Source organism: Musca autumnalis, unplaced genomic scaffold (assembly GCF_047663935.1).
Source record: "Musca autumnalis isolate F117 unplaced genomic scaffold, ASM4766393v1 scaffold_2, whole genome shotgun sequence".
In the NCBI taxonomy this organism is placed as follows: domain Eukaryota; kingdom Metazoa; phylum Arthropoda; class Insecta; order Diptera; family Muscidae; genus Musca; species Musca autumnalis.
The window spans coordinates 39,950,180-39,977,549 of NW_027411755.1; the positions used below are offsets into that span (position 1 = coordinate 39,950,180).

The following is a 27,370-nucleotide window of genomic DNA, read 5'->3' on the forward strand; positions in this document are numbered from 1 at the left end:
TCCACAATTATAAACATTGTGGCGTTTTTTATTGGGATAGCGTTTGCAATTTTGTTTTTTCAAAATAGTCTGGCTTAATCCCATTGTTGTTGTTTTAATATTTTAAAACAACTAGTTTATTAGTGGAAAAGATTTGGCATTGTTCGCCAAGGGGTAAGGCAGGGAATACTATAGTTTCGATCCACGCCACTGGATCTCATCAGTTCCCCTGTTTCTCGTTTGTGGATATTCTCCACCGAAGTTATTTTTCAATAACTTCTTCAACAAGAAACTTTTTATACCCAAACATCAATCGTCAGTATAGTAAGAAGTATAAAGGTAAGCAAAGAAAAAAGTTGAATGAGAAGTTTTTCCTTGGCAACCTCACACACCTCCGACGAAAGTGTCTGCGAAAACAATTCAAACCTCTTCCACTGTTGTTGTTTTTGCTGTAAAGCAGACCAACAAAATTTTGGTGTGTGCATTCGTTGAAATTCGACGACACATACTAGTGGAAGAGTTATATGGGGGGATATACCAAAACATGGACCTATGTATGTATATTGACGATTATTTTTGAATAGGCAAAATTGTAGCTAAAATTCTCAAAATACCGATCATTACAGCTACATCGGTTAAAAATTGCAGCTAAAATTCTCAAAACACCGAAAATCGGGAGGTACCGCTATATGGGGGCTATACCAAAACATGGACCTATGTTGACGATGTTTGGTGGAGATGTTTCATGACCACTGAGAACCTCAAATGGCAAATTACAGCTAGTTCGGTTAAAAATTGTAACAAAAATGCTCAAAATACCGAAAATCGGGAGGTACGGTTATAAGGGGGCCATACCAAAACATGGACCTATGTTGACGATGTTTAGTGGAGATGTTTCATGACTACTGAAAACCTCAAATGTCAAATTGCAGATAGTTCGGTTACAAATTGTAGCTAAAATTCTTAAAATATCGAAAATCGGGAGGTACCGATATATGGGGACTATACCAAAACATGGACCTATGCCCATATCCTTTGGGATATAAATTTGTTGATCACTAGGAACCCTAAGTGCCAAATTATAGCTAATTCGGTCTGCAAATGTGGCGAATAACGTCAAAATACCTCAAATCGGGAGGCACCGTTATATGGGGGCTATACCAAAGAGTGGACCGATAGAGCCCATCTTCGAACTTGACCTGCCTATGGAAAAAAGACCCTCGGGTGCAAAATTTCAGCACTCTATCTCAATTATTGCGGACGCTAGAGTGATTACAACAGACGGACAGACGGACGGACAGACGGCCAGACGGACAGACGGACATGGCTAGATCGTCTTAGAATTTTATCCTGATCAAGAATATATATACTTTATAGGGTCGCAAATGATTATTTCGATGTGTTACAAACGGAATGACAAACTTAATATACCCTCCATACTATGGTGGAGGGTATAAAAAAGTTCAAACCCCAATAAATCTATATCTATACAATTGATAGATATAGATAGAGTATATTACAGCAACACAGGTTATAATAATTTTAGAAATTCCGCGTTGATGTGGATTATTTAGATTTTCTATGCTAATATCTGTAGAATGGTAACACATACAGTCTCCAACTTTTGTCAAAATAAGTCGGAAGTAAGCACATGCAATCTCTTACAATGCAAGCAGGGTCAGGTTAGAAGGAGGGGTCAGGGGAACAGCTTTCCCCTTGATATGATAATATCGAATATTGTCAATTTGAATCAATATTAACTTGAGGGCCTTTAAACTCAGTAAACCTTTTGCTGAAAATAATTTATGTGTCACGAGAAAAAAGGTGGCTGGTCAATGGGGTGTGTGGAGGATCGAACAATAACATATAATATTTCTGCTTTAATATTGAATTGAAACTCTTTTAACTAGGAAGTAGTGATAATCATATCATAGATTATAATGCCGTCACGGATTATAGTAAACGGGAAGGTAACCTAATAGATAAAAACACAAAATATGGCTCTATTTCTTACTCAATATACATAAGTGTAAGAAATTTCAACCTTGCTGAAAGTAAATCTTATATCTGTGTATGTGGTTTCGAAGAAACTTGGAATTTGGTATGGAAATGAAGATTGGGAAGTGGTGTTTATAAAAAGAAATGGTTTGTGAAATTCGTACTCATGTGTACGAAAAGTACTAAATGGTACTAAATTTAGTACAATTTGGATTTGGATGAAAGGATAGAGCTAGAAACCTGAAATTTGGAATTAAGATTACTGACGGAGTATAGGATTGAGATATAGGGGTAGTTTTAGAAATTCGTACTTATGTGTACGAAAAGTACTAAATTTAGTACAACTTGGATTTGGATGAACGGATAGAGCTAGAAACCTGAAATTTGGAATTAAGATTACTGACGGAGTATAGGATTGCGATATGGGGGTAGTTTTTGAAATTTGTACTTATGTGTACGACAAGTTCTAAATGGTACTAAATTTTGTACAACTTGGATTTGGGTGAACGGATAGGGCTGAATTAAGATAACTGTTGAAGTGTACGATGGGGTAGTTTTAGTACTTATGTCTACGAAAAGTACTAAATGGTACTAAATTTGGTACAATTTGGATTTGGTTGAATGAATCGAGCTGGAACCCAGCAATTTCGTACTTATTTCGTACTAGATATGGTATCCATGAGCTAGAATTTGAAATTTGGAACGAGGGTCACTGATGTAGAGTTATAGAGAGAACCCTTTGGTATGGTTTTTGGAAATTCCACCTATAAGTGTACGAAAAGTACTGAAAGTTACTAAATTTGGTACCAATTGTATATTTTGAGCGGATATAGCTACAATTTTCAAATTTGGTATGGGAATCAAGGTTGGGAAGTGGTGTTGATATAAGGAAATGATTTTGGAAGTTCGTACTTATGTCTACGAGAAGTAATAAATAGTACTAAATTTGGTACAATTTGGATTTGGGTGAACGGATAGAGCTGAAAACCTGAAATTTGGAATTTAGATTACAGTCGTGAAATATGGGGGTAGTTTTGGAAATTCATACTCGTACTTATGGGTATGAAAAGTACTAAACGGTACTAAATTTGGTACAATTTAGATTTGGGTGAACGGATAGAGCTGGAATCCTGAAATTTTAAATTTATTTACTTTTGGAGTGTAGGATTGAGGTAGTTTTTGAAATTCGTACCTATGTGCAAGAAAAGTTGTATACGGTACTAAATTTGGTACAATTTGGATTTGGATGAACGGATAGAGCTGGAATGCTGAAATTTGGAATAAAGATTACTTTTGGAGTGTAGTTTTGGAAGTTCGTACTTATGGGTACGGAAAGTACTAAATGGTACTAAATTTGGTAAAATTTGTATGTGGATAGACCTGAAATTTGAAATTAAGATTACTGATGGAGTGAAGGACTGAGGTAGTTTTGGAAATTCATACTTATGGGTACGGAAAGTACTACATGGTACTAAATTTGGTACAATTATGATTTGGGTGAACGGATAGAGCTGGAATCCTGAAATATGGAATTAATGCTAATATTACATTTACGAAATCCACTCGATTTCAACTTTCAAATCCATAGGTTAAACGTCAAATGAAATCCAATGGATTTCAGATGAGATTTCATTTGACGTTTGAGCTATGGAATTGACAGTTGAAATCGAGTGGATTTCGTAAATGTAAACTTAGCATAAGATTACTGTTGGACTGTAAGATTGAGTTTGTCTTGGAAATTCGTACTTATGGGTACGGAAAGTACTAAATTTGGTACAATTTAAATTTCGGTGGACCGATCCTGATCCTGAAATTTGGAATTAAGATTACTTATGGAGTGTAGGATTGAGGTAGTTTCGGAAGTTCGTATTTATGGGTACGAAACGTACTAAATGGTACTAAGTTTGGTACATTTTCGATTTGGGTGAACAGATAGAGCTGGAATCCTGAAATTTATAATTAAGATTACTTATGGAGTGTAGGATTGAGGTAGTTTTGAAAATTCGTACTTATTGGTACGGAATGTACTAAATGGTACTAAATTTCGTACAATTTATATTTCGGTGAACGGATAGAGCAGGAATCCAGAAATTTCGAGTTAATGTTATTGTTGGAGTGTAGGGTTAAGGAAGTTTTGGAAATTCGTACTTATGGGTACGAAAAGTACTATATGGTACTAAATTTGGTTCAATTTGGATTTGGGTAAACGGAGAGAGCTGGAATCCTGAAATTTAGATTACTGTTGGAGTGTAGGACTGAGATAGTTTTAGGGATAGGGTAGAATCCTGAAAATTGGAGATAGTTATTGAAATTCGTATTTTCATACGAAACATATTAATGGTATTATGAATAGAGATGGAATTCGGAAATTTGGTATTATAGACCCTCTTGATGTGTAGGGTTGAGATATGGATGTGGTTGTGGATATACGTACAATAAGTGTACGAAAATTACAAAATGACGCAGAATTTGATTAAAATTTTTATTGTGTAAATTAGTAGAGCTGAAATTGTGAAATTTGGTATTATGTATACGAAAAATATTAAATTGCGGTTGGGATTTAGTTCTGGATAAAAGGCAGTAGTTTTTTTAAATTATACATATTATAAGTACTGAATTTGGTATCAGTTTGGCGTTGCTTGAAGGGATAAAGGTGGAATTTCGAATTGTTGTATGAGGGATGGTGTTGGTGTTTAGATAAGAATTTTTTGAAATGCATACAAATTCTGAAAGTAGGCTGAGGGCTGGCTGACTTATTGAGAAATACGAAATGTACTAAATTCTATTAAATTCTATTCTATTAAATATATAATTAGTGTGTGAAAAGTACAAAATTGCAATAAATTTGGTATTGGGCTAAGGAATAGAAGTGGAATTCTGGTATATTATTTGTCAGGTTCATTGTTAGAAGTGGTCGTACAATAAATGTACTAGAAGTATTAAGTAATACTGAATATTGAAGCACTGGTATTAAGTAAATCGATAAATGAAATTTGTTGTGAGGACCACTGTTGAGATTGGATTAGAATGTTTATTAAAATCCACATTTAAATGTATGAAAGGTTTCTACATATAATACCATTGGCATTGGGTGAACAAATAGAGCTAAAACTGTAACATATGAGCTACGGTTCTGGATTCTAAAAATTGTACTGAACAATGTACTATCGTTTCTATGTTAACACGAATTCGGTTTCTAAATAATGTATAAATTGTTCCACAAACATCCCAGACGGGACAAGAGAGACTTCTGTCATATCAATGAGTGCAATCCGATTCATATAAGCTCAATGATATGGGACCTACCGTTTATCGCCGAGTCCGAACGGCGTGCCTTACGACACCACTTGTAGAGAAGTTTTACATGGCTGAAATACTCAGGAAATGTCGCCAACATTACTGTGGGGTATTTTGCCACCGTCGAAAATTTGATGTTGCCTAACCGGGGAATCGATCGGTTTTCTACATTTTGATATCACAAATTCCAAAATTCGGTTGGAAAATGTGGATAAAATTTTCAAAATACCCATACCGTTCTTAGAAAACATGGACTGAAATTTAAAATGTAGAGGTCTTTTTTTGAGATTCGAACAAAACGTGTACGAACAGTACTTAAAAGAAATTAAATATCAATTCAAATAGGTATTAGTACATAAAAATTTTCAGTTTTCACCATATTAAATATTGTTTATTTGATTATTATTCCTTTTCCGCATACGAAGTAGCGGGCATTTGGCTAGTATTAAATAATTAACAACAAATATGAAATATAATTACCTTACCGAAACTACCATATCCTAAACTACACCAGAAATACTGAACGGAAGGAAAACGACTTTATCTCTTCTATATTTATGCATTAAAATCTAAAATAACTGGTTACTCTAAATATCAGTATAATACAAGGTACATTGAATGTGGTGGCAACTATGTGGGAAAATGTGGCAAACTGTATGTTAGTACGACTAAAAACAAATTAAAGACTCGCATATATTATAAAGCCAAAGTCTGCTCCATAGATTCAAAACGGTTAAAAATTCAAGAAAACAATCAACCTCAATAATGTAGCAAACAAATCAGTAAACAACTTTCTGGAAGATACGAAAAGTCTATGAACGGTTCTTAAAGGTTAAAATAGCAAAAAAACTTTCTTAAATATTCGATTTTTATACTTGTTTATCCGATTCTGGTCCACAGATAACGAACCGCCCAAAAAATGAAGGATGCAGTCAACTAGAAAAATGTACATAAGATCTCTAAAAAGTTCGGCCTAACATAATGCTTCTTTTACTTGTTAATTTTTAAGATCTTATATTACCTATATTTCCATCATAATATATTTATCATCAGTGAGTTGACTTTAAAAATAAAACAATAACAAAATTGTATAAAAATGCGTTAGCAAAAGCCAGAGAGGGATGGGGTTATTTTATTGAGGATAAAATTATTTTTTTGCGGTTTGAAGTTTTTGATACCAATCTCTAGTAAAAGTGAAATCACCTTCCACTCACATTCCACTGGGAATTTCAGCTGCTTATTTTATGCGTTCAATGCGCTTTTATCGTTTTTATTTATAATGAAATACATGAATGTTGTCGACATTTTTATACCCTCCTCCATAGTATGGAGGGTATATTAAGTTTGTCATTCCGTTTGTAACACATCGAACTAATCATTTGCGACCCTATAAAGTATATATATTCTTGATCAGGATAAAATTCTAAGACGATCTAGCCATGTCCGTCTGTCCGTCTGTTGTAATCACTCTAGCGTCCGCAATAATTGAGATAGAGTTCTGAAATTTTGCACCCGATGGTCTTTTTTCCATAGGCAGGTCAAGTTCGAAGATGGGCTATATCGGTCCACTCTTTGGTATAGCCCCCATATAACGGTACCTCCGGATTTTAGGTATTTTGACGTTCTTCACCACCTTTGCAGACCGAATTAGCTATAATTTGGCACTTAGGGTTCCTAGTGATCAATAAACTTATATCACAAAGGATATGGGCATAGGTCCATGTTTTGGTATAGTCCCCATATAACGGTACCTCCCGATTTTCGGTATTTTGAGAATTTTAGCCACAATTTTTAACCGAACTATCTGCAATTTGCCATTTGAGGTTCTAAGTGGTCATGAAACATCTCCACGAAACATCGTCAACATTGGTCCATGTTTTGGTATAGCCCCCATATAACGGTACCTCCCGATTTTCGGTATTTTGAGAATTTTAGCTACAATATTTAACCGAACTAGCTGTAATTTGCCATTTGAGGTTCTCAGTGGTCATGAAATATCTCTACCAAACATCGTCAACATATGTCCATGTTTTGGTATAGCCCCCATATAACGGTACTTCCCCATTTTCGGTATTTTGAGAATTTTAGCCACAATTTGTAACCGAACTATCTGCAATTTGACACTTGAGGTTCTCAGTGGTCATGAAACATCTCCACGAAACATCGTCAACATAGGTCCATGTTTTGGTATAGCCCCCATATATCGGTACCTCCCGATTTTCGGTATTTTGAGCATTTTAGTTACAATTTTTAACCTAACTAGCTGTAATTTGACATTTGAGGTTCTCAGTGGTCATGAAACATCTCCACGAAACATCGTCAACATAGGTCTATGTTTTGGTATAGCCCCCATATATCGGTACCTCCCGATTTTCGGTATTTTGAGAATTTTAGCTACAATTGTTAACCGAAATAGCTGTAATTTGCCAATTGAGGTTCTCAGTGGTCATGAAACATCTCCACGAAACATCGTCAACATAGGTCCATGTTTTGGTATAGCCCATTATATCGGTACCTCCCGATTTTCGGTATTTTGAGAATTTTAGCCACAATTTGTAACCGAACTATCTGCAATTTGACACTTGAGGTTCTCAGTGGTCATGAAACATCTCCAGAAAACATCGTCAACATAGGTCTATGTTTTGGTATGGCCCCCTTATAACCGTACCTCCCGATTTTCGGTATTTTGAGCATTTTAGTTGCAATTTTTAACCGAACTAGCTGTAATTTGACATTTGAGGTTCTCAGTGGTCATAAAATATCTCCACGAAACATCGTCAACATAGGTCCATGTTTTGGTATAGCCCCCATATATCGGTACCTCCCGATTTTCGGTATTTTGAGAATTTTAGCTACAATATTTAACCGAACTAGCTGTAGTTTGCCATTTGAGGTTCTCAGTGGTCATGAAACATCTCCACGAAACATCGTCAACATAGGTCCATGTTGTGGTATGGCCCCCATATATCGGTACCTCCCGATTTTCTGTATTTTGAGAATTTTAGCTACAATATTTAACCGAACTAGCTGTAATTTGCCATTTGAGGTTCTCAGTTGTCATGAAACATCTCCAAAAAACATCGTCAACATAGGTCCATGTTTTGGTATAGCCCCCATATAACGGTACCTCCCGATTTTCGGTATTTTGAGCATTTTAGCTACAATATTTAACCGAACTAGCTGTAGTTTGCCATTTGAGGTTCTCAGTGGTCATGAAACATCTCCACGAAACATCGTCAACATAGGTCCATGTTTTGGTATAGCCCCCATATATCGGTACCTCCCGATTTTCGGTATTTTGAGAATTTTAGCTACAATTTTTAACCGAACTAGATGTAATGATCGGTATTTTGAGAATTTTAGCTACAATTTTGTCTATTCAAAAATAATCGTCAGTATAGGTCCATGTTTGGGTATATCCCCCCCCCCCCATATAACTGTACCTCCCGATTTTCGGGAATTTTCAGTGGTCACGAAATTTCTTCACTAAAATTCGCCAACATGGGTCCATTTTTGAGGGTCTACATTGTTTTGGTGAAACTACCCTCAATTTGAATCTTCAAGTTCCCTGCAGCTATAAAACTTTTCCGCCAAAAAATTTAAAGATAGGTTGACTCTTTGATATAGCCCCGTAGGTGGTACCTTTCACCTAGCTGAACACATTTTTTTAGATTAGATTAGATAACACTTTGCAACAAAATGGAGGAGAAAGTCTGGGGCACGGAAAATTCCTCTTGGGGAAGAAAGGCATTGGCGAGTATATTATGAACCCAGAAGGAAAGATCCGCCGTGAGTCGAACTTCCGCCTTATGGCGTAATTAAATTTTTGTTAGAGACCCTGTGGGCCATCAGGAATTTGCGTTATATCTTTGTTCACTGTTGCTTAAGTGCTCTACAAAAACAATAAACAAAGATATAATACTAATTCATGATGGCTTACAGGGTGTCTTGCAAAAATTTCATCACTCCATAACGCGGAGTTCGACTCACGGCGCATCTGTCCTTCGGGGTTTTTAATATACACACACCAAGGGCTTTCATCTCCAAAAGGAATTATCTCTGCCCCAACATTTGTGTTCACAGTGTATTTTAAGCAATAGTGGGTGGCAGTAGGAGTCTATATATTATCGGAATGGTGTTCAACCTAAAATTGTGGAAGGACCCTAATTATTCCATTTTAATTAAGACTCTTTTATGGTGGAGGGTATAAAAAGTTCGGCCCGGCCGAACTTAACGACTTTTTACTTGTTAGTCAATAGTCTTGATTTCACCATTAAATTCGTCATTGTTCCGTTGAGTAAGTTCTTCATGACTATGTCAGTAATCACTGGGTAAAATTTGGTGAGCACATTCGCATTCTCTTTTGTTGCTCATATACTTGCATCGTGAATATTTAATGCTTGTAGTATACTCGCACAATATCGAAGAATAGATTTATGGGGATTTCTGAGTGAAATCGGACACTTTTGCAAAAAGTGGTTTTTGATCTTTTATTTTTTGCTGTGTTAATGCTTCTCCTCAGCAAAACATTTTAGCATATTTTTAGATTTTTTTTGAGTAAAGGTTCTAGAGATATCGCGCCTTGAATAAGTCCAATTCTGTTGATCCAAATAGAAAAAAATATTTTTTTGTATGTTTTGTTTTTTTTTCTATCGGCTTGTGTGCAATTTTTGTGATTTAATATTAAAATCAAACTGTGATTAATTACAATAATTTAAAGTGATATTTGCTAATGGGATTAGAATAATTACATTGTCAAACATTTGTTATTTAACAAAACAAATAAATAAGTTGTGTACCCCAAACGAAAAATAAATACCAAATTTCATCAATTTCGATGGGAGATTAAGGCTACAACTTCAAAATAAACAAGTAAGAAAAGCTTTAAGTTCGGCCGGGCCGAACTTTTTATACCCTCCACCACGAACTGCATTGAAGTGAATAGGAACAATTAGTTTTATTCAGTTTATGAAAGTAGGAGTAGTACATAAATCTCAACTGATAATACTCCCTTCAAAACAGTTAAAATGGGGCGACATTTTTGTTCTTTCCAAAACATGGACCAATATTTACAATTTTCCGAATTGAGCGAAATACATAAAATTGGGCAAAACCGACTAGACCTAAACCTGGATATTCTAGATTTGGATAGTTAACAACATCATAAAACTTTAACCTGTACCGATAAATTTCTGAAGGAAAGTTTCGTAACTCCAGCGAAGACTAAATACCAAATTTCAGTTATTTCCTTTGAATATTGTGGCTAAAACTTTCAAAATACTGAAAATTGGGTGAGATCTTTCTATGGGGGGGTTATAAAAACATAGAACAATACCGGAAATTTTAAGGTGGGAAGTTTTATACCACCAACGGAGATTAAATATTAAATTTCATCCGTTTCGATGGGATATTGATGACACAAGCTTAAAATACGAAAATCGGAAAGTACACTTCTATGGGGTTATTTGAAGAAAAGGGCTTCACAGGGCTTGATATTTCCCTTCTGCAATATTTTATAAACCCATGGCAATTTAAGTAGTAAATTTCAGTCATATCGGTGGTATATTGAGGCCACAGCTTTCAAAATACCGTAAATCGGAAGGTACGGTCCTATGGGGGTATTTGAGGACGTCGACATATACCGACACATTTTGGCTGGAATGTTTCATACCTCTAGCAAAAACTTAATATCAGCTATTTTGGTGGAGAACGAGCTATATGTAGAAAATCGCGAGGTACCGTTCTATGGGGGCTATATAAAGACATGGACCTATACCGACAAACTTCAGGTGGAAATTTTTATACCCTCAACGAAGGCTAAATACCATCTTGCAGCCATATCCGTTTAATAATGAGGCTTAAATCTTCAATATACCGAACATTGGGATATACCGTTTTATGGGGCTACCCCCCCAAAACATGCACGCATACCGACAAATTTCTGAGGGAAATTTTTGTAGCCCGGAAGAAGACTAAATGAGGCTAAAACCTTCAAAATACCGAAAATCGGGGCGGTGCCGTTCTATGGAAGCTATATAAAGACGTTTACCTATACCGACTAATTTCAGGTGGAAAGTTTTATACCCAAAACGAAGACTATGTACCAAATTTTAGCCATTTCGGTGTTATACTGAGGCTAAACCCTTCAAAACTGGTAGTATAGTATAGCTAAAACCTTCAAAAATACCGAGAATTGGGAGATGTCGTCCTATGGGGACTATATGAGGTCGTGTGACCAATACCGACAAATTTCGTATGAAATGTTTTATACCCCAAGTGAAGACTAACCACCAAATTTCAGCCATTTCGGTGGAATATTAAGGCCACAACCTTCAAAATACCGAAAATCTGGAGGTACCATACTATGGGGACTGTATGAAGGCGTGGACCTATACCTGAAAATTTCCGGGGGAAAGTTTTATACACCCAACGAAGACAATATACCAAATTTCAGCCATTTCGCTGCGATAATGAGGCTAAAACCTTCAAAATACCGAAAATCGGGAGATATCGTCCTATGGGGTCTATATCAAAACCTTGACCTATATAAACATTTTATGGTAGAAATATTTCTTAGCCTGTGGAAATACAAAATACAAACTTACAACCGATTCTGTGGTCAAATGGGACTAATACATTCAAAATATCTTAAAGTGACGCGTACTATATATGGGGCGTTATATGGGGGCTATACCAAAACGTGGACCTATGTAAACATTTTATGGTAGATATGTTTCTTAGCCTCTCGAAGCGAATAATGCAAAGTTACGACCGATTCTGTGGTCAAATAAGACTTATACATTCAAAATATCTTAAAATGACGCGTCCTATGTATATGGGGCCTTATATGGGGGCTATACCAAAACGTGGACCTATATAAACAAAATTTGGTAGAAATATTTTTTAGCCTCTGGAGAAATACCAAAATACAATTCCAGCCAAAACAAGATACCAAATTACAACCAATTCGGTGGTCAAATGGGACAAATATCTTAAAATTTCCTTAAAACGACGACGCACAGTGTCACGACCGTGGCCAAAAATGGTAAAAACTAAATACTTCGTTGAACAAATTTATTGATGGGGAGTGATAGAAAACATATTAATTAAGAAGAATCTGAATTTTGGTACTGATACGTGAAGTAGTTTTTGCTATATGAGGATTTAAATCCGACAATTTTAGTTAACACCTATTTTTGTGTTTTTTTCTAAAATTAATAAATTATATTATGCGTTAATATTTAAAATTTAAAAGTAGCGGTCGCTGCAAAAATGGTTCCTAAGTTCTCTTGGGATGTAATAAACTTGGCTACACCTTTGTTTGCATGTAAATATTAATCATATGGTGTTTACATTTACCCAAACATGTATTACTAAGTTTATTAATTTTCTGAAGCAAATTTTAAATTGAGTGGAGTGGGAAAAAAATTGTATAAAAGTGTATATCGATATTTTTTGATGTATGAGTAGTAAAAAGTGAGTACTTCAAATATATAAAGGTCCCAGCTGCAGAGGTTTGCAGACGAATGTGTCACTTTTCTTTTTCAGCGACCACCACCTTTTTTAACAAATCGTTTTGCGGTGTTGGCTATAGCCCGAAAACGAATGAACCGATCATCATATATTTTTGTGGGCTTATTAAGTACCTAATAGTCTTGCTTTAAAACGAGAGAATTTTTAAAAATATAAATTTTTAAAAAAAATTATGAACAGTGAAATTCAAAATTCGATTTTTTATAAAAAATTGACCGTTTTTTGACCACTAATCGGTCAAAAATTTTTTTAAAGGAAATTTCTCATATATAAAGACAAGAGTTTGATATATTCAATATGCTCACAAACAATATGAAGACTAAACACCAAATTTCAGTCATATCGGGTGGATATTGAGGCCACAACACTCAAAACACCGAAAATGAGGAGGCACGGTTCTATGTGGGCTATAGGAAGACGAGGACCTATACCGACATATTTCAGCCATTTCGGTGTGATAATCAGGCTAAAACCTCCAAAATACCGAAAATCGGGAGGTACCGTCCTATGGGGGCTATATGAAGGCGTGGAACTATGCAGACAAATTTCAAGGTGAAGGTATAATGCCCCCTACGAAGACTAAATACCAAATTTCAGCAATTTCGGTGTAATAATGAGGCTAAAATCTTCAAAATACCGATAATCGGGAGGTACCGTTGTATGGGGGCTATATCAAAATGTGGACCTAAGCCCACAATTCTCTGTTGGAATGTTTGTTACCTCTGCCGAAGGCTAACCACAAAATTTGAATACTTTCGGTTGGTCATTGTGTCTAAAACATTAAAAATACCGAAAATCGGGAGGTACGGTTCTATGGGGGCTATATCAAAACGTTGACCGACCAACCCAATTTTTTGTCCTGAAGATTGTAAGTCAATAATAGGTACGTGTACAAAAATTGATGCACCTACGACAACTCCTTCTATTTTTGGCCACAGTTAATATGAACTCGCGACATAGTGCGACGCGTCACACGTCAGTTTGTATGGGGGCTATACGAAAACGTGGACCTACATAGCCCGCTTTCAATACCAAAAGTCCTACATACATATAATAGATTTTACCAAAATTTCATCCACCTACTTCAATCCGTTCGGACGCTAGAGTGATTTCCACAGACGGACAGAAGGCTATATCGATGTAGCATTGCACGCTGATCCAGAATATATATTTGGGGGGTCGAGTAGTTACAAACGGAATGACAAACTTAATATACCCCCCCTCCTATGGTGGAGGGTATAAAAACAGCGGGAAGTACCTTTCTATTGGGCCTACACGAAGGCATAGACCTATCCCGACAAATTTCAGGTGGAAAGTTTTGTACACCGAACGAAGACTAAATACTAAATTTCAGCCTTTTCGATGTGATATTGAGGTTTTTAATACCGAAAATAGGGAGTTACCGTTCTATGGTGGCTATATGTAGACGTGGATGTATATCGAAAAATTTCAGGTGGATAGTTTTTTTCCCCAAACGAAGACTAAATATCAAATTTCAGCCATTTATTTATTGAGGCCACAACCTTCAAAATACTGAAAATCGGGAGGTACAGTTCTATGAGGGCAATATGAAGGCGTGGACCAAAGATGCCTTTTAAGGAAAATTCTCTAAAGGCCACAATTATAGTATAATCGATGAATAAACTTTGTTGTGGCTAAAAAACGAATCCTAAAAACAGTTTTGGAAATCGGATCGCATTTTGATATGCCTCAAATATGCAAATTTGGCTAATTTTGGGTGTTTTGGGCCCTATATAACTATGTACATATATCAAAATCCGATCCGATTTTAACAATTTTTTTTAGCCACAAGAATAAACTGTTAAAGTTTTTTCATCCATTGGGCCATTACTGCGGCCGTTAGAGAATTTTTGTGGAAATGAATCTTTGGCAATATACAAAAAAAAAAAAAAACAAAACAACAATAAAATAGGTCTCTTTAATGCACATATGTACATATGTATGTACATACATAAATATTCATATATCGAAAATTCGAACTCCTACGGACATAATACAAAAATTCCCTTATTAATACGAATTACGGTAGTATATTGGCAACCCTACTATAAACACCGTTTTCAATTTAACTTTTATTCGGTTGTAAGAAACGTATGCAAAGTATCGAATTGTATGATAAACGTCTACAGATTAAGAAAGAGCAGAGAAGAGAACAACAAATTGAGCTAGACACAGGTAAAAACAAAAATAAATGTTTAACGGTTTACTCACCTTCAAGACGAACGATTAACAGTCGTGAATAGACAGCGTGGGGAGAGAGAACCCACAAAACAAAAAACACAGCAGCAGTTAAAACCAATTCAATTGAGACAAACAACAGACACACAAAGTCAAGACCCAACCAACAATGAGAGTGTATGGGTTTAGGCCACAAAGCTTGAGTTAGGTAACTGCTGCTAAACGAAAAAAACAAAACAACAACAAACGAAAGGTCCGACGAAAAACAACAAAACAAAAAATAAAATATAAAAATTCAAGCTGCCTCTAAAGCTGGGTGTGACTTTAAAATTCAGTTGCTATTCGACACTTAATGTAGACAAAAAACAAAATACGGCTAAATTTTCGAAACGAGACGGAATACCAAACTGTGGAAGAAGGAGAAACGGGGCGCAAGAATTTGTGGAAGAAAATAGAAAATATTAAAAAAATAGAGAAATAAATAAGTGTTAAAAAATAAATTAAAAAAAATATAAATTATGTAATTTCAAAAATTATTGAAAAAATGTGTTGATGTACAGAATATTTTGGAAAATTTATAATAAATGTCGTAACAAAAATCCCCTAAAGTGCCCAAAAAATATATTTTTTATAATAATTAAAAAAAAAACATAAAACAACACATCACAACGGATTTCACACCTTCCACTAACAATCACAATACCAATATTAACCCTCCCTCTCGGCTCTTTCTTGTATTGTGATCATGTCCTCCAGTGATTTAAATCATACCGTTACTCAACATCCTTTACAGGATGTTGATCTGTCGTCTGAGCCAACAGCGGCATCATCTCCATTTGCCAGCAATGAAAATATTTCCCCACCAACTGGGGCAACAAAAAATGTGAATAAAGAAAATTGGGTTAAATTTGATGACGACGTCAATGAAGGTATTTTAGGTACCAACAACAACAACAACAGCAACCAAAACACACACCACGATAACGAGTTGCCCATGAATGCAAGCAGTGCTGCAGCCACAGTCGTTGACGCTGCGTCGACAGCAAACAGGTTAACACCATCACCCCTACCACCACCAACAAATGTCAAGAGAAATTCAGCCAATGTGGTTGCTGCATCGGGTCCCGCTGCAGGTCCACGAACTCCAACTCAGCTGGAGAGTGGCACAATACAACAGCTGCATGCCGCTCAATTGGATGCGTCAACATCACCTGTACAACAACAGGTAAGTGGAATTACAAAAACAACACACGCAAACAGAAAACAATTGAGAATGAATGAAATGCAAAAAGAACAACAATAACAAGAGAAAGAAGAAAAGATAAATAACAATTTGTTGGGCTTGTTTTGTTTTTACAGTGTTTTTTTTTTTTGTGGAGGGAGATATTTTATTGACTTCATTTTCTCTCGCAAAGAGGGAGTTGGATGATCGTGAAAACGTTCGTAGATATGCCAATATTTTTGGGAGCAATGAAAACATGTGCTTTTTGAAGTTCTAGAAAGACTTGAATGGATTGAAATTTTAGGCCAACATTTCCAAAGTATCTTCTTAAAATCTGACAACCGTACGGACAGTATGGAGGCAGATTTTTTTTAAATAAGTATTTTTGAAAAATTTTCATGATCGTGGAATTTTCAAAAATATTTTTAAAGACTCTTCATGTTCATGGATTTTTTTTTTTTAATATTTATTAAAGACTTTTCATGATCGTGGATTTTTTAAAAAATACTTTTGAAAGATTTTCTTGATCGTGGATTTAAAAAAAAAATTTTTGAAGACTTTTCTTGGCCGTGGATTTTAAAAATAGTTTTTGAAAAATTTTCAAGGCCGTGAATTTTTTAAAAATATTTTTATGAAGACTTTTAATGATCGATTTTTTTTAGAAATATTTTTTGAAGATTTTTCATTGCCGTGGATTTCTTAAAAATATATATTTTTTTAATATTTTTGAAGTCTTTTCATGGCCATGGATATTTTAAAATATTTTTTGAATACTTTTCATGAATTTCATTTCATATTTTTTTAAGAATTTTAATGGTCTGGATTATTTTTAAAATATTTTTCGAAGACTTTGGATGGTGATTCTTTTAATACTTTTAATAATCGTGGATTTTTTAAATATTTTTTGAGGACTTTTAATATTCATGGATTTTTTAAATATCTTTGAAGACTTTTCATGATAGTGGATTTTTTAAAATTATTTGTGAAAACTCTTCATGATCGTGGATTTTTAAAAATATTTTTTATGATCGTGGATTTCTTTTTTTTAAGATTTTATTTTTTTATATTTTTTAAGACTTTTCATGACCTTCGATTATTTTAATTAATTTATTTTTTAATATTTTTTGTGGACTTCTTATTTTTTTTTAAATATTTGTTCTCATGAACGTGAAGTTTTATTTATATTTTTTGAGGACTTTCCATGATCGTGAATTTTTTAAAAATAGTTTTGACGAATTGTCATTATTGATGATTTTTTAAAATATTTTTGAACAATTTTCATGATCGTGGATTTTGTTAATATTTTTTGAAGACTTTCTTTAATGAACATGATTTTTTTAAATACTCTTTGAAGATTTTTCTCATATGTGGATTTTTACGGATTTTTTTACTATTTTTATCGTGAGTTTTTATAATATTTTTTGAAGACGTTTCGAGATCGTGTATTTTTGAAATATTCTTGGAGACTTTTCATGATCGTGGATTTTTTGAAAAACTTTTGAAGACTTGTTATGGTCGTAAATTTTTTTTTAATATTTTTGAAGACTTTTCATGATCCTAATTTTTTTTTTTAGATATGTTTGAAGACATTTCATGATGATTTTTAAATATCTTTTTCTAAATTTATTTCATGATGGTGTATTTTCTTAAATATTATTTGTGAAAACCGTGGATTCTTTTAAAATATTTTTTAGATAATTTCGTGTACGTGGATTTTTATTTAATTATGGGAAGACTTTTCGTGATCGTGGACTTTTTTAACGTTTTTTTAAGACTTTTCATGATGGTGAATTTTTTAATATTTTCTGACGACTTTTCACGATATTGGATTTTTTAAAAAAATTTGTAATACTTTTTTTCGACTAGATAAAGGGATTTTCATATGTGTGTCCATTCGTCCGTCCATTTATAAATTATAATCAAACTGCAGGCCGCAATTATGGACCAATCTTCTCGGCAATGCTCATGAAATTTTTAGTGGGTGAAATGAACCAAAAACAAAATTTTTATCTAATTTTGTAGCGGCTCAGTAGGTCGCCATAGTAGCCTGAGCGGCGCGAAATTTTATGCAAGGTTTGGGTGTACGACCAGAACTTTTGTGTGAAAATTGTTAAAATTTTTAATATAATGGTTATATGTTTTTTTCTGGAAGACATATTTCGGCCACTTGAGTTATATTTCGAAGTTGAATGTTGATGTACGTGGTCAGATAACAGAGCTACGGCCCATATATACAGTGATCCCATAGTTTTGATTGTGTGTAGTGTAACCATAAATTTTGCACAATTATGCAGAATATGGTCGGCCCCGTCCGACTATAGCCCTCTCTCACTTTTTTTTGAATATTTTTTATATAATTTTCTGGGTCGAGGATCGAGGATCATGCGTTGTTAAGAACATTTTCTCAAAGTTTACGCTCTCAAGACCGTATATATTATTAGGGTGTTTCAATTGATTATTAGGAATATTTTTGATGAATTTCAAGATTTTTTTTTTGCATAATGGGACTGGATCGTGTTTTTTTAGCGGAAGGGTATTATTAGTTGGTTATGTCCAAAAAGTTTGTAACACATCGAAATAATGGTCGTAGACCTATATACATACTTATATACACCAAAATTCATGTCTCGCTGAACTGAGTCGATCTGACAATGTGTGTCCGTCCGTCCGTATATTTAAACTTTGTAATCACGCTACGGGTTTCAATTTTGATCGGATCGTCACGACATTTTCTGGGTTGATGTTGGTGCCGGAGGGGGAGAAGCCTATTGATTTTGGTACTGGTCAGGTAATACTCAGGCGTCAAAAGGGTGGTGTAGGTGGTAAACAACAACAACAATAGTTGCTAAACCAACCCAAAATTTTATTTTTTGGTATTTTAATTGTAATGACGAATATCACAGCTTTGCTTGGGGACTTTCCAAAAGCAAAGCCTGACTATGAAAGCCAAAATCCCACCTTTACAATGATGCAAAGTAGGTTAGCGCAAGTGGTAAAACACCGAAGATATCGCAGTAGTCGATAATACATCCCATTTTTCATTTTTATTTATCACGCTACAGGTTGCAAATTTGATCTGTTCATCACGAAATTTTGGGGGTTGACCCCCATCAACATGGAGGTGAAGAGGCCTATTGATTTTGGTGGTACTAAGATCATATTCAAGGTTCGGAATCGGCAAAAAACATCTGAGGAGAACAAATCTAGGTTTTATTCCTATGCGAAAATCTCCGCTTCTGTTAAGAGTATTCGAAAAGCAAAGTCTGATAATGAAAGAAGAAAACTTCACCGTTACAACAATGTAAAGTATGTTAGAGTAGGTGGACAAACAACAAAGATATCGCTAATCCAACCCAATTTTCCATCTGTGGGATTTTATCTCTAATGACGAATATCAAAGCTTTGATGTGTGGCCTTCCAAAAGCAAAAATCGAACGTGAAGTTCATATGGGAATATATCCGCTTCGGTAAGCAAGGCCTGTAAATGGAAGAGAAAAAAATTACAATGATGTAAAGTAGGTTGTTGTACCATTTCTTACTTGAATTGTAATGAGGACACCCCAGATTTTGTTGGACGCATTTCGGCAAAAGTGGCCTATAATAATTAAGACTTTCTTGACTTTATATTGATTCCGATTGCGTTACCGAAAGTGACCAAATACTTGAGATATAGAAAAAGACGCTCAGATATCTCAATTTATGGAATTTTATTTCCAATGCGGATATACAAGGTGGCGCAAAAGTAAACTTCCTATGTTTTTTTGCCTGTAATTTAAAAAAATTAAAAACTTTGATTCTTCTTGTGGATTATTTTTATTTGGGCTTTTAATTTTTTTTACATCAAGTCGGGAATATGATGCCTGATAAATGGCCGCCGCCACAGTTTATTGTCATTTGAGCCCTTTTTATGGCATTTTCCATCAATTTGGCCAAAACTTCCGGCGATAGGTTCACCATATAGTGACTTTGAGCGGGTGTAATGGCTCTTCATAGGTTACACGCGGATTTTCAGTGTACCAGAAGCGTAAATTTTGCTTATTTACGTACCCGTTAAGATGGAAGTGCGCTTCATCACTCATGATTATTTTTGATGAAAAATCATCTTCCTCTTGGTGGTGATTAAGGATGGCTTGAGCGTATGTTAGACGCGATTGGCGGTCAGCAGCTAACAGCTGATGCACCGTCTGGACTTTGTACGGAAACATCTTCAAATCTTGTACCAAAATTCGCTGTAAAGACTGTCGACTGATATCAATTTGCTTGGCATGTCGTCTGGTCGATGTCGATTTAATGGATAAAATATATTTACTGAGATTAAAAATATTACATACATATATTAAAATAAATAACAAACCACTATTACGTTACAACACAACTACTTATTTCCTATGTTAATTTTTCATAGATGCAGTGGTAAATACTTAGTGATTGGCCCCTTCGACCATACGATGTTATTCTATATTCTTCCGAGTTTTGTGTCTGGTTTGCATATTTCTAAATTAATAAACATGTGTTTAAAAGTTTGGGAGCACGTCTCTAGTTTAGCACTCCCATTGCAGGTACAACTCGGATGACATTTGTATGAAATATTGTTTCTCTAGACTTACGTGATTTACCTTGTAATTATTTAATTAACATATTAGAAATAGTGTGGAAACAAAAATAAATTGTTCTGCTAATTGTTATTTGCCAATAGTATGAAAAAGGAAGCACATAATAGCTTTGTTCCTTTACGTGCACAAATTTTCAAGTTTTACCACTTTTTAATCGAAAAGTGTTCCTATATTTTTCATAGGCAAAAAATATGCAAAATATGTAAACAGATTTTGGTGGAAATCGTCATAAAAGTCGTAAAATTGTCAATCAAAGTTGGAAAAATCATCAAAAATCTTCAACAAATCCTTTTCTTCAAATTTTTGGCCGTTTAACGTCGTTTTATTTTTAGCAGATTATTGTGTTATTGAGACCCCTTATCACAATATATGGTTATACTTACGGTGACCAACCGTACTCTATTATAGAGTACAGTACTCTATTTTAGGTGTCCGTCCTCTATTTTTTTAACGTACTCTATTTGTCCTCTTTTTATTCCCTACACCTCAATGAAGAAAGGTTATAATAACTTTGTTTTCCCGAAAATGTATGTTACACCGAAAAATATTCGTCGTGGGCATCCCTTTTGGTATAGCAAAATTCATATATAGACTAGATAAAGCAATTTTGAGACGCGTGTCCGTCTGTGCATTAACAATTGTAATCAAACTCCAGACCTCAATTATGGACCGATCGTCACAAAATTTTGTATGGAGGTCGGATTCCCACCAGAATAGAAACGATTATTTTTTGGTAGTAATCGTGAAATATTTAGGGAGTGAAGTGAAACAAAAAAAAAAAATTATCCGATTTTGTAAAGACAGTGTAGGTCGCAATGATGATCTGATTGACGCAAAATTTTAAGTAAGAAGAAGAAATGATGTTAAGAAGAAGCTTGCAAATTAACACGATGATCACATAATATTTAGCGGGTGAAATAGACCAAAACTTTTGTGTGAAAATTGGTGAAATTTTTAGTGTAATGATTGCAGTCTTATATTCTACCACTTTAAGTTATATTTAGAAGAGGAACTCTTGACCTTTCCATTGATGCCAATTATGATAATGTACGTGGTCAGATAACATATGTAGTTACAGTTTTAATTGTGTGTCGTGTAACCGTGATTACAGTTTATTTTAATAGTGACAAATTTTTGCACGAAGTAAGAGGTTTGGTCAAGAAAAATGCCAATAATTTTGAAAAATAATTGGATGGTATTTGGCGGGGAAATTTACCATTATGGGAAAATATCCAAATTTAAATTTGGTCTAAGTTTAAAATTTTTGGGGAATATTCCGACAAATTACGAACACGAAACTTGAAAACCAACTCTTGACCTTCCTTTGATGCAAATTATATCACTAATAAATGGAGAACCCTAGGCAGAAATTAAACAAAACATAGTCTTGGTTTAAAAAATCACTAGTTGTTCCGATTTTAAAACTTTGGAAGATAAGTTTTTATGAACAAAAGCTTTTAAGTTAGTTGAATATTTTGTTAAAGTATTACAAAATACCCGTCTTCTTTTTTAGCTTTTAACTTTTCATCAATCTGTATATGTACTCTATTTTCATCTGAAAACATTGGTCACCCTAGTTATACTCGTATGTATATTGTAATACCATTTTTTATTATTAAACTAAATTCAACATTTTCTTTGTCTACATTTGCTGCATTAGGCTAGTTTTAACTCAAAGGGGAAAAATCGATGTCAGATTTTTTATGCGGCACCCACTAAAGTGTTTAGTGTTGTTAGATTTTAAGATTGTCAACGTTTGAGCACAATTGCACCGACGTAGCCAGGGGGGGGGGCCGGGGGGCCCGGGCCCCCCCCGAAATGATTTTCGTTCCCATAGGATATTACCTTATGCTACACATTTTTTTAATTTTTGAGTCAAATTTTAAAATGTTTTAGATTTTTAAAGAAATATGTAAAGTATTTGGGTCAACTACATTGGTTTACTTATTGAAAGTATGAAATAATGAAGAACTTAGGTTTTTTGAGCAATTTTCTGCATAGTTGTTGGTATGTTTTAAGGTGTTGTTTAAGCGTTTAATAGTAATTTTAGGCTGACTCTAAGTGTTGTTAAGTTCAGAACAAGATGTTTACTGGCTTGTAAACAATATCTAGAAAAAACATACTTGTGGTCCTTATTCTTTATTATGTTTCAAATTTGCAAAAAAAAAGAACTATACCAACCATTTGTTATGCTAAAACTTCTGTTCCACCGCAGTCTCGTTCGTTGAGATTATTATAAACTGGTCCCTTGTTACAAATTAGTAAATGTCTATTGTACAAAAAAGGATTTTTCTGTCGTACTTTTATGTTTTGTACTACCTTTCGAATGTTAATAAAACCAAGATTAATGAGCTTGAGGTCAATATTTATATTTTATTTATGGCATATTATTTCCAATATTTCGAAATTACATTGAATTTCAACTTCAGGGATTTTTTTCTGTCGATTACACTGTGCAACATTTTTAATGTGATCTTGTGCAAACAATTCGAACTGATGATTTTTTGAAAGTACAGACCCAAACGACAAGAAACCTTAGTTGGGTTTTGTTGTGCGAGATCGAGCTCGGATTTTATGGCCCCATCTAAACACGGTTAAATATTGAGTTTTTAAAGAAATTCGGCGCTATATCTCTGAAACCAATGCGAAACTTCTTCTGACCTCTGAAGCAAATTTGTAGATAAGGACAAGAATAAAATATTTGGAGAAATAATGAACTCGAAAAACTGCATTTATTGCCTCAAACTTCAAAATATATGCAAAAATTCCACAATTTTTATACCTTTCGCACCGTATCTCCACAACCGTTAATTTTTTCGGAATATTTTCTTTTGAAAATATATTCTCTGGAATGTAATACACAACTCTTCAGAACATGTCATTGTTGTAAAATGCCTCTATGCTGTTGTTTTCAGTACATTTTTCAACGACGATTTAATAAAAATATCAATAATGTAGTGAAATCCGAAATGGGAGAATAAACTGTTGGTGTGAACTGTGTTTGAAATACGTGTTGTAAAAGATATGATGCAAAATACAGCTGAAACAACATGAAGTAAGCATTTTCAGAATGTTCTAAAGAGTTGTTGAGAACTTTATTTGGATGATTTTTGCAAAAGGTTACTTGGTTCAACTCCCAATACTGACCAGAATTTCAGCAGTTATGTAAAATTTTCTATATTTTATAGATTTTGATGCCGTAGATGGAGTTTTTCTTATGTTTTTCAGAAGATAAGTTCTACTAGTACAGGGCTACAATATTGCTAAAGACAGCAAGGCCAAATTCCTATTCGTTTCTGAGATAAAGGCCTGATAAATGCAAAAACGTGTAGATTTAGCCCGGTTTAGATGAGGCCTTAAAATCCGAACTGGATCTGACAGGACAAAACCCTACTAGGGTTTTTGTAGTCTAAATATGTATTTTCAAAAAATTCATACTAGAAGTTGTTTGCATTTTCAGTGTTCCATAGTGTTACTCTTTGATTGTATTTTGGGAGTTATGGATGCACATTTGTAGAAATGTCCCTTTTTTCTGCTTTGACAAAGGACTTTGTGACGACAAACGAAATAAAAAAAAAAAAACTGATCGGAAACAGATTCTCTTCTTCGTCAAAATCTGAACAAGAATCAGTCGGCTTTGCGGACAGGAATATACCCTGAGTCTGTGTGAACTGAAATTTTCATCTATGGATAGATCGAATAGGGGCCACACATGTATTAGGAGATTTTCAGAATTGTGTAGGCATTTTCGGACGTATGAACTTGCAAACAAAATATGGATTTGTATCATTGATCACCAATGTTGCGGAGGAGGTATGGAGAAATGGACCGTACCGACATAGTTCATTTTGGGAGTAGATCTTATTTTGAGAGTCATTCCTTTTAAAAGATATTGCGCCCACCAGTCATTTCAGTTCGCCACAGTATAATTTTCACCTTTTGGATCCTTATGTCATGGACTTGCACACGAAAAACATAATACCGCTCTAAACACATGGAATACCTTCAGTAAATTTTTTAAATATCCTCAAATATACCTTATACTGCACTTAAACAACTATTTTGAAGGTTTATGAGGGAGCTACCCCAGTATGGCCCATTTTCGGGCAAAAACTAAATTTGGAAAAAAATATTACTAAATCCAAAGTTTGGACCAAATCTGTTGCTCTGTTCAAGAAAATTCGCGGATACCACTTTAGTTAAAATTCTTGAAATTTGAGGCTCGCTGAAATATTGCGAGAAACAAAGTTTGGACCAACACAGTATCCGGTTCGAAAGTTGTCGTGCGCACTAGCCACTACACATGATCTTTACAGCTTTCGGGCCATTTTCTCTGAAAGTATAGACTTGCCTCTGAAAAACTTGTACTGTAGTAATAGGGGCCCGAAAACACTTGTTGCAAAACAGCAAAGGGTTTCCAGAGAGTTCTTTTTATTTATTAATTTATTTATTTCATATTTTAAGTTATAAGTAGACAGCGGAATCCTATGCAAATGCATATATGGTTAGGATGGTCGCAGAGTAAATTTGATTAGACAGAAACTCGAATTAGGCCCAGAAATTTTTGCATTTTTTGCATATCGTGCATATTTTGACATATTTGTACATATCTGTATAAAATGAGCATATGCAAAAGCATATGCAAAAATATATTCAAGGATTTGTGGTCTAAATATCCCACCGAAATGGCTGAAATTTGGTATTAAGTCTTCGTTAGGGGTATGCAACTTTACAACTGAAATCTGTCCGCATAGGTCCACGTCTTCATATAGCCCCCATAGATTGGTACCTTCGGATTTCTGGTATTTTGAAGGTTGTGCCCTCAATATCCCTCCGAAATTATCGGTATAGGTCCACGTCTTCATATAGCCCCATAGATTGGTACCTCCCGATTTTCGGTATTTTGAAGGTTATGGCCTCAATATCCAACCGAAATGACTGAAATTTGGCATTTTGTCTTCGTTGTGGGTAAAAAAATTAACACCTACAAATTGGCCGGTTTATGTTCAGGCCTTCATATAGCCCCCATAGAACGATACCTCCCAATTTTCGGCATTTTGAAGGTTGTGGCTGTGGTTATACATTTCTCTATTTTATTGACTTGTCTGAAGAGAATTTTAAACAGAACAAGTAAAAAGTCGTTAAGTTCGGCCGGGCCGAACTTTTTATACCCTCCACCATAAAATAGTCTTAATTAAAATGGAATAATTAGGGTCCTTTCACAATTTTAGGTGGAACAACTTTTCGACAAATGATAGACTCCTACTGCCTCCCACTATTGCTTAAATTACTCTGTGAACACAAATGTTGGGGCAGAGTGTGTGCATATTAAAAACCCCGAAGGACAGATGCGCCGTGAGTCGAACTTCAGCGTTATGGCGTGATGAAGTTTTTGCAAGAGACCCTGTAAGCCATCATGAATTAGCATTATATCTTTGTTTGTTATTTTTGTAGAGCACTTAAGCAACAGTGAACAAAGATATAACGCTAATTCCTGATGGCTTACAGGGTCTCTTGCAAAAACTTCATCACGCCATAACGCGGAAGTTCGAGTCACGGCGGATCTGTCCTTCGGGGTTCATAATATACTCACCAAGACCTTTCTTCCCCAAGAGGAATATTCCGTGCCGAAAATCGGGAGATACCGTTATATGGGGGCTATACCAAAACATGGACCTATGTTGACGTTGTTTCGTTGGAGATGTTTTCTGACCACTGAGAACCTCAAATGACAAATTACAGCTAGTTCGGTTAAAATTTGTAGTTAAAATGCTCAAAATACCGAAAATCGGGAGGTTCCGTTATATGGGGGCTATACCAAAACATGGACCTATGTTCACGATGTTTGGTGGAGCTGTTTCATGATCACTGAGAACCTCAAATGTCAAATTGCAGATAGTTCGGTTACAAATTGTGGCTAAAATTCTCAAAATACCGAAAATCGGGAGGTACCGTTATATGGGGACTATACCAAAACATGGACCTATGCCCATATCCTTTGGGATATAAGTTTGTTGATCACTAGGAACCCTAAGTGCCAAATTATAGCTAATTCGGTATGCAAGTGTGGCGAAGAACGTCAAAATACCTCAAATCCGGAGGTACCGTTATATGGGGGCTATACCAAAGGGTGGACCGATATAGCCCATCTTCGAACTTGACCTGCCTATGGAAAAAAGATTCTCGGGTGCAAAATTTCAGCACTCTATCTCAATTATTGCGGACGCTAGAGTGATTACAACAGACGGACAGACAGACGGGCAGACGGACATGGCTAGATCGTTTTAGAATCTTATCCTGATCAAGAATATATATACTTTATGGGGTCGCAAATGATTAGTTCGATGTGTTACAAACGGAATGACAAACTTAATATACCCTCCATACTATGGTGGAGGGTATAAAAATTGTACACACAAACATTTTTGTACCTATTATTGAAATATTTGTTGCATAAAAAAATATGTAAAATGCATAAATTTTGCATATGCAAAAATGTATGCATTTTGCATATGTCATATGTTTCGAT

The 27,370-nt window shown here is 34.9% G+C and overlaps 1 protein-coding gene across 4 annotated transcripts in view; it reads left to right on the top strand.

The window, feature by feature from the left end:
- Nucleotides 1-14,925: 14,925 nt before the first annotated feature.
- LOC141393950 (uncharacterized) overlaps nucleotides 14,926-27,370 on the top strand; it is a 54,740-nt gene continuing 42,295 nt past the window's right edge. For 3 of the 4 annotated variants that reach the window (XR_012410217.1, XM_073967599.1, XM_073967597.1), the window contains exon 1: nucleotides 14,956-16,231. Coding sequence is in view for 3 of the 4 variants with exons in the window: in XM_073967599.1 (XP_073823700.1) it covers nucleotides 15,752-16,231 (480 nt within the window). In the remaining variant the exon portion in view is untranslated. Of the gene's footprint in view, nucleotides 16,232-27,370 lie in introns of all 4 variants that reach the window. The other variant, XM_073967600.1, reaches the window with a different exon arrangement.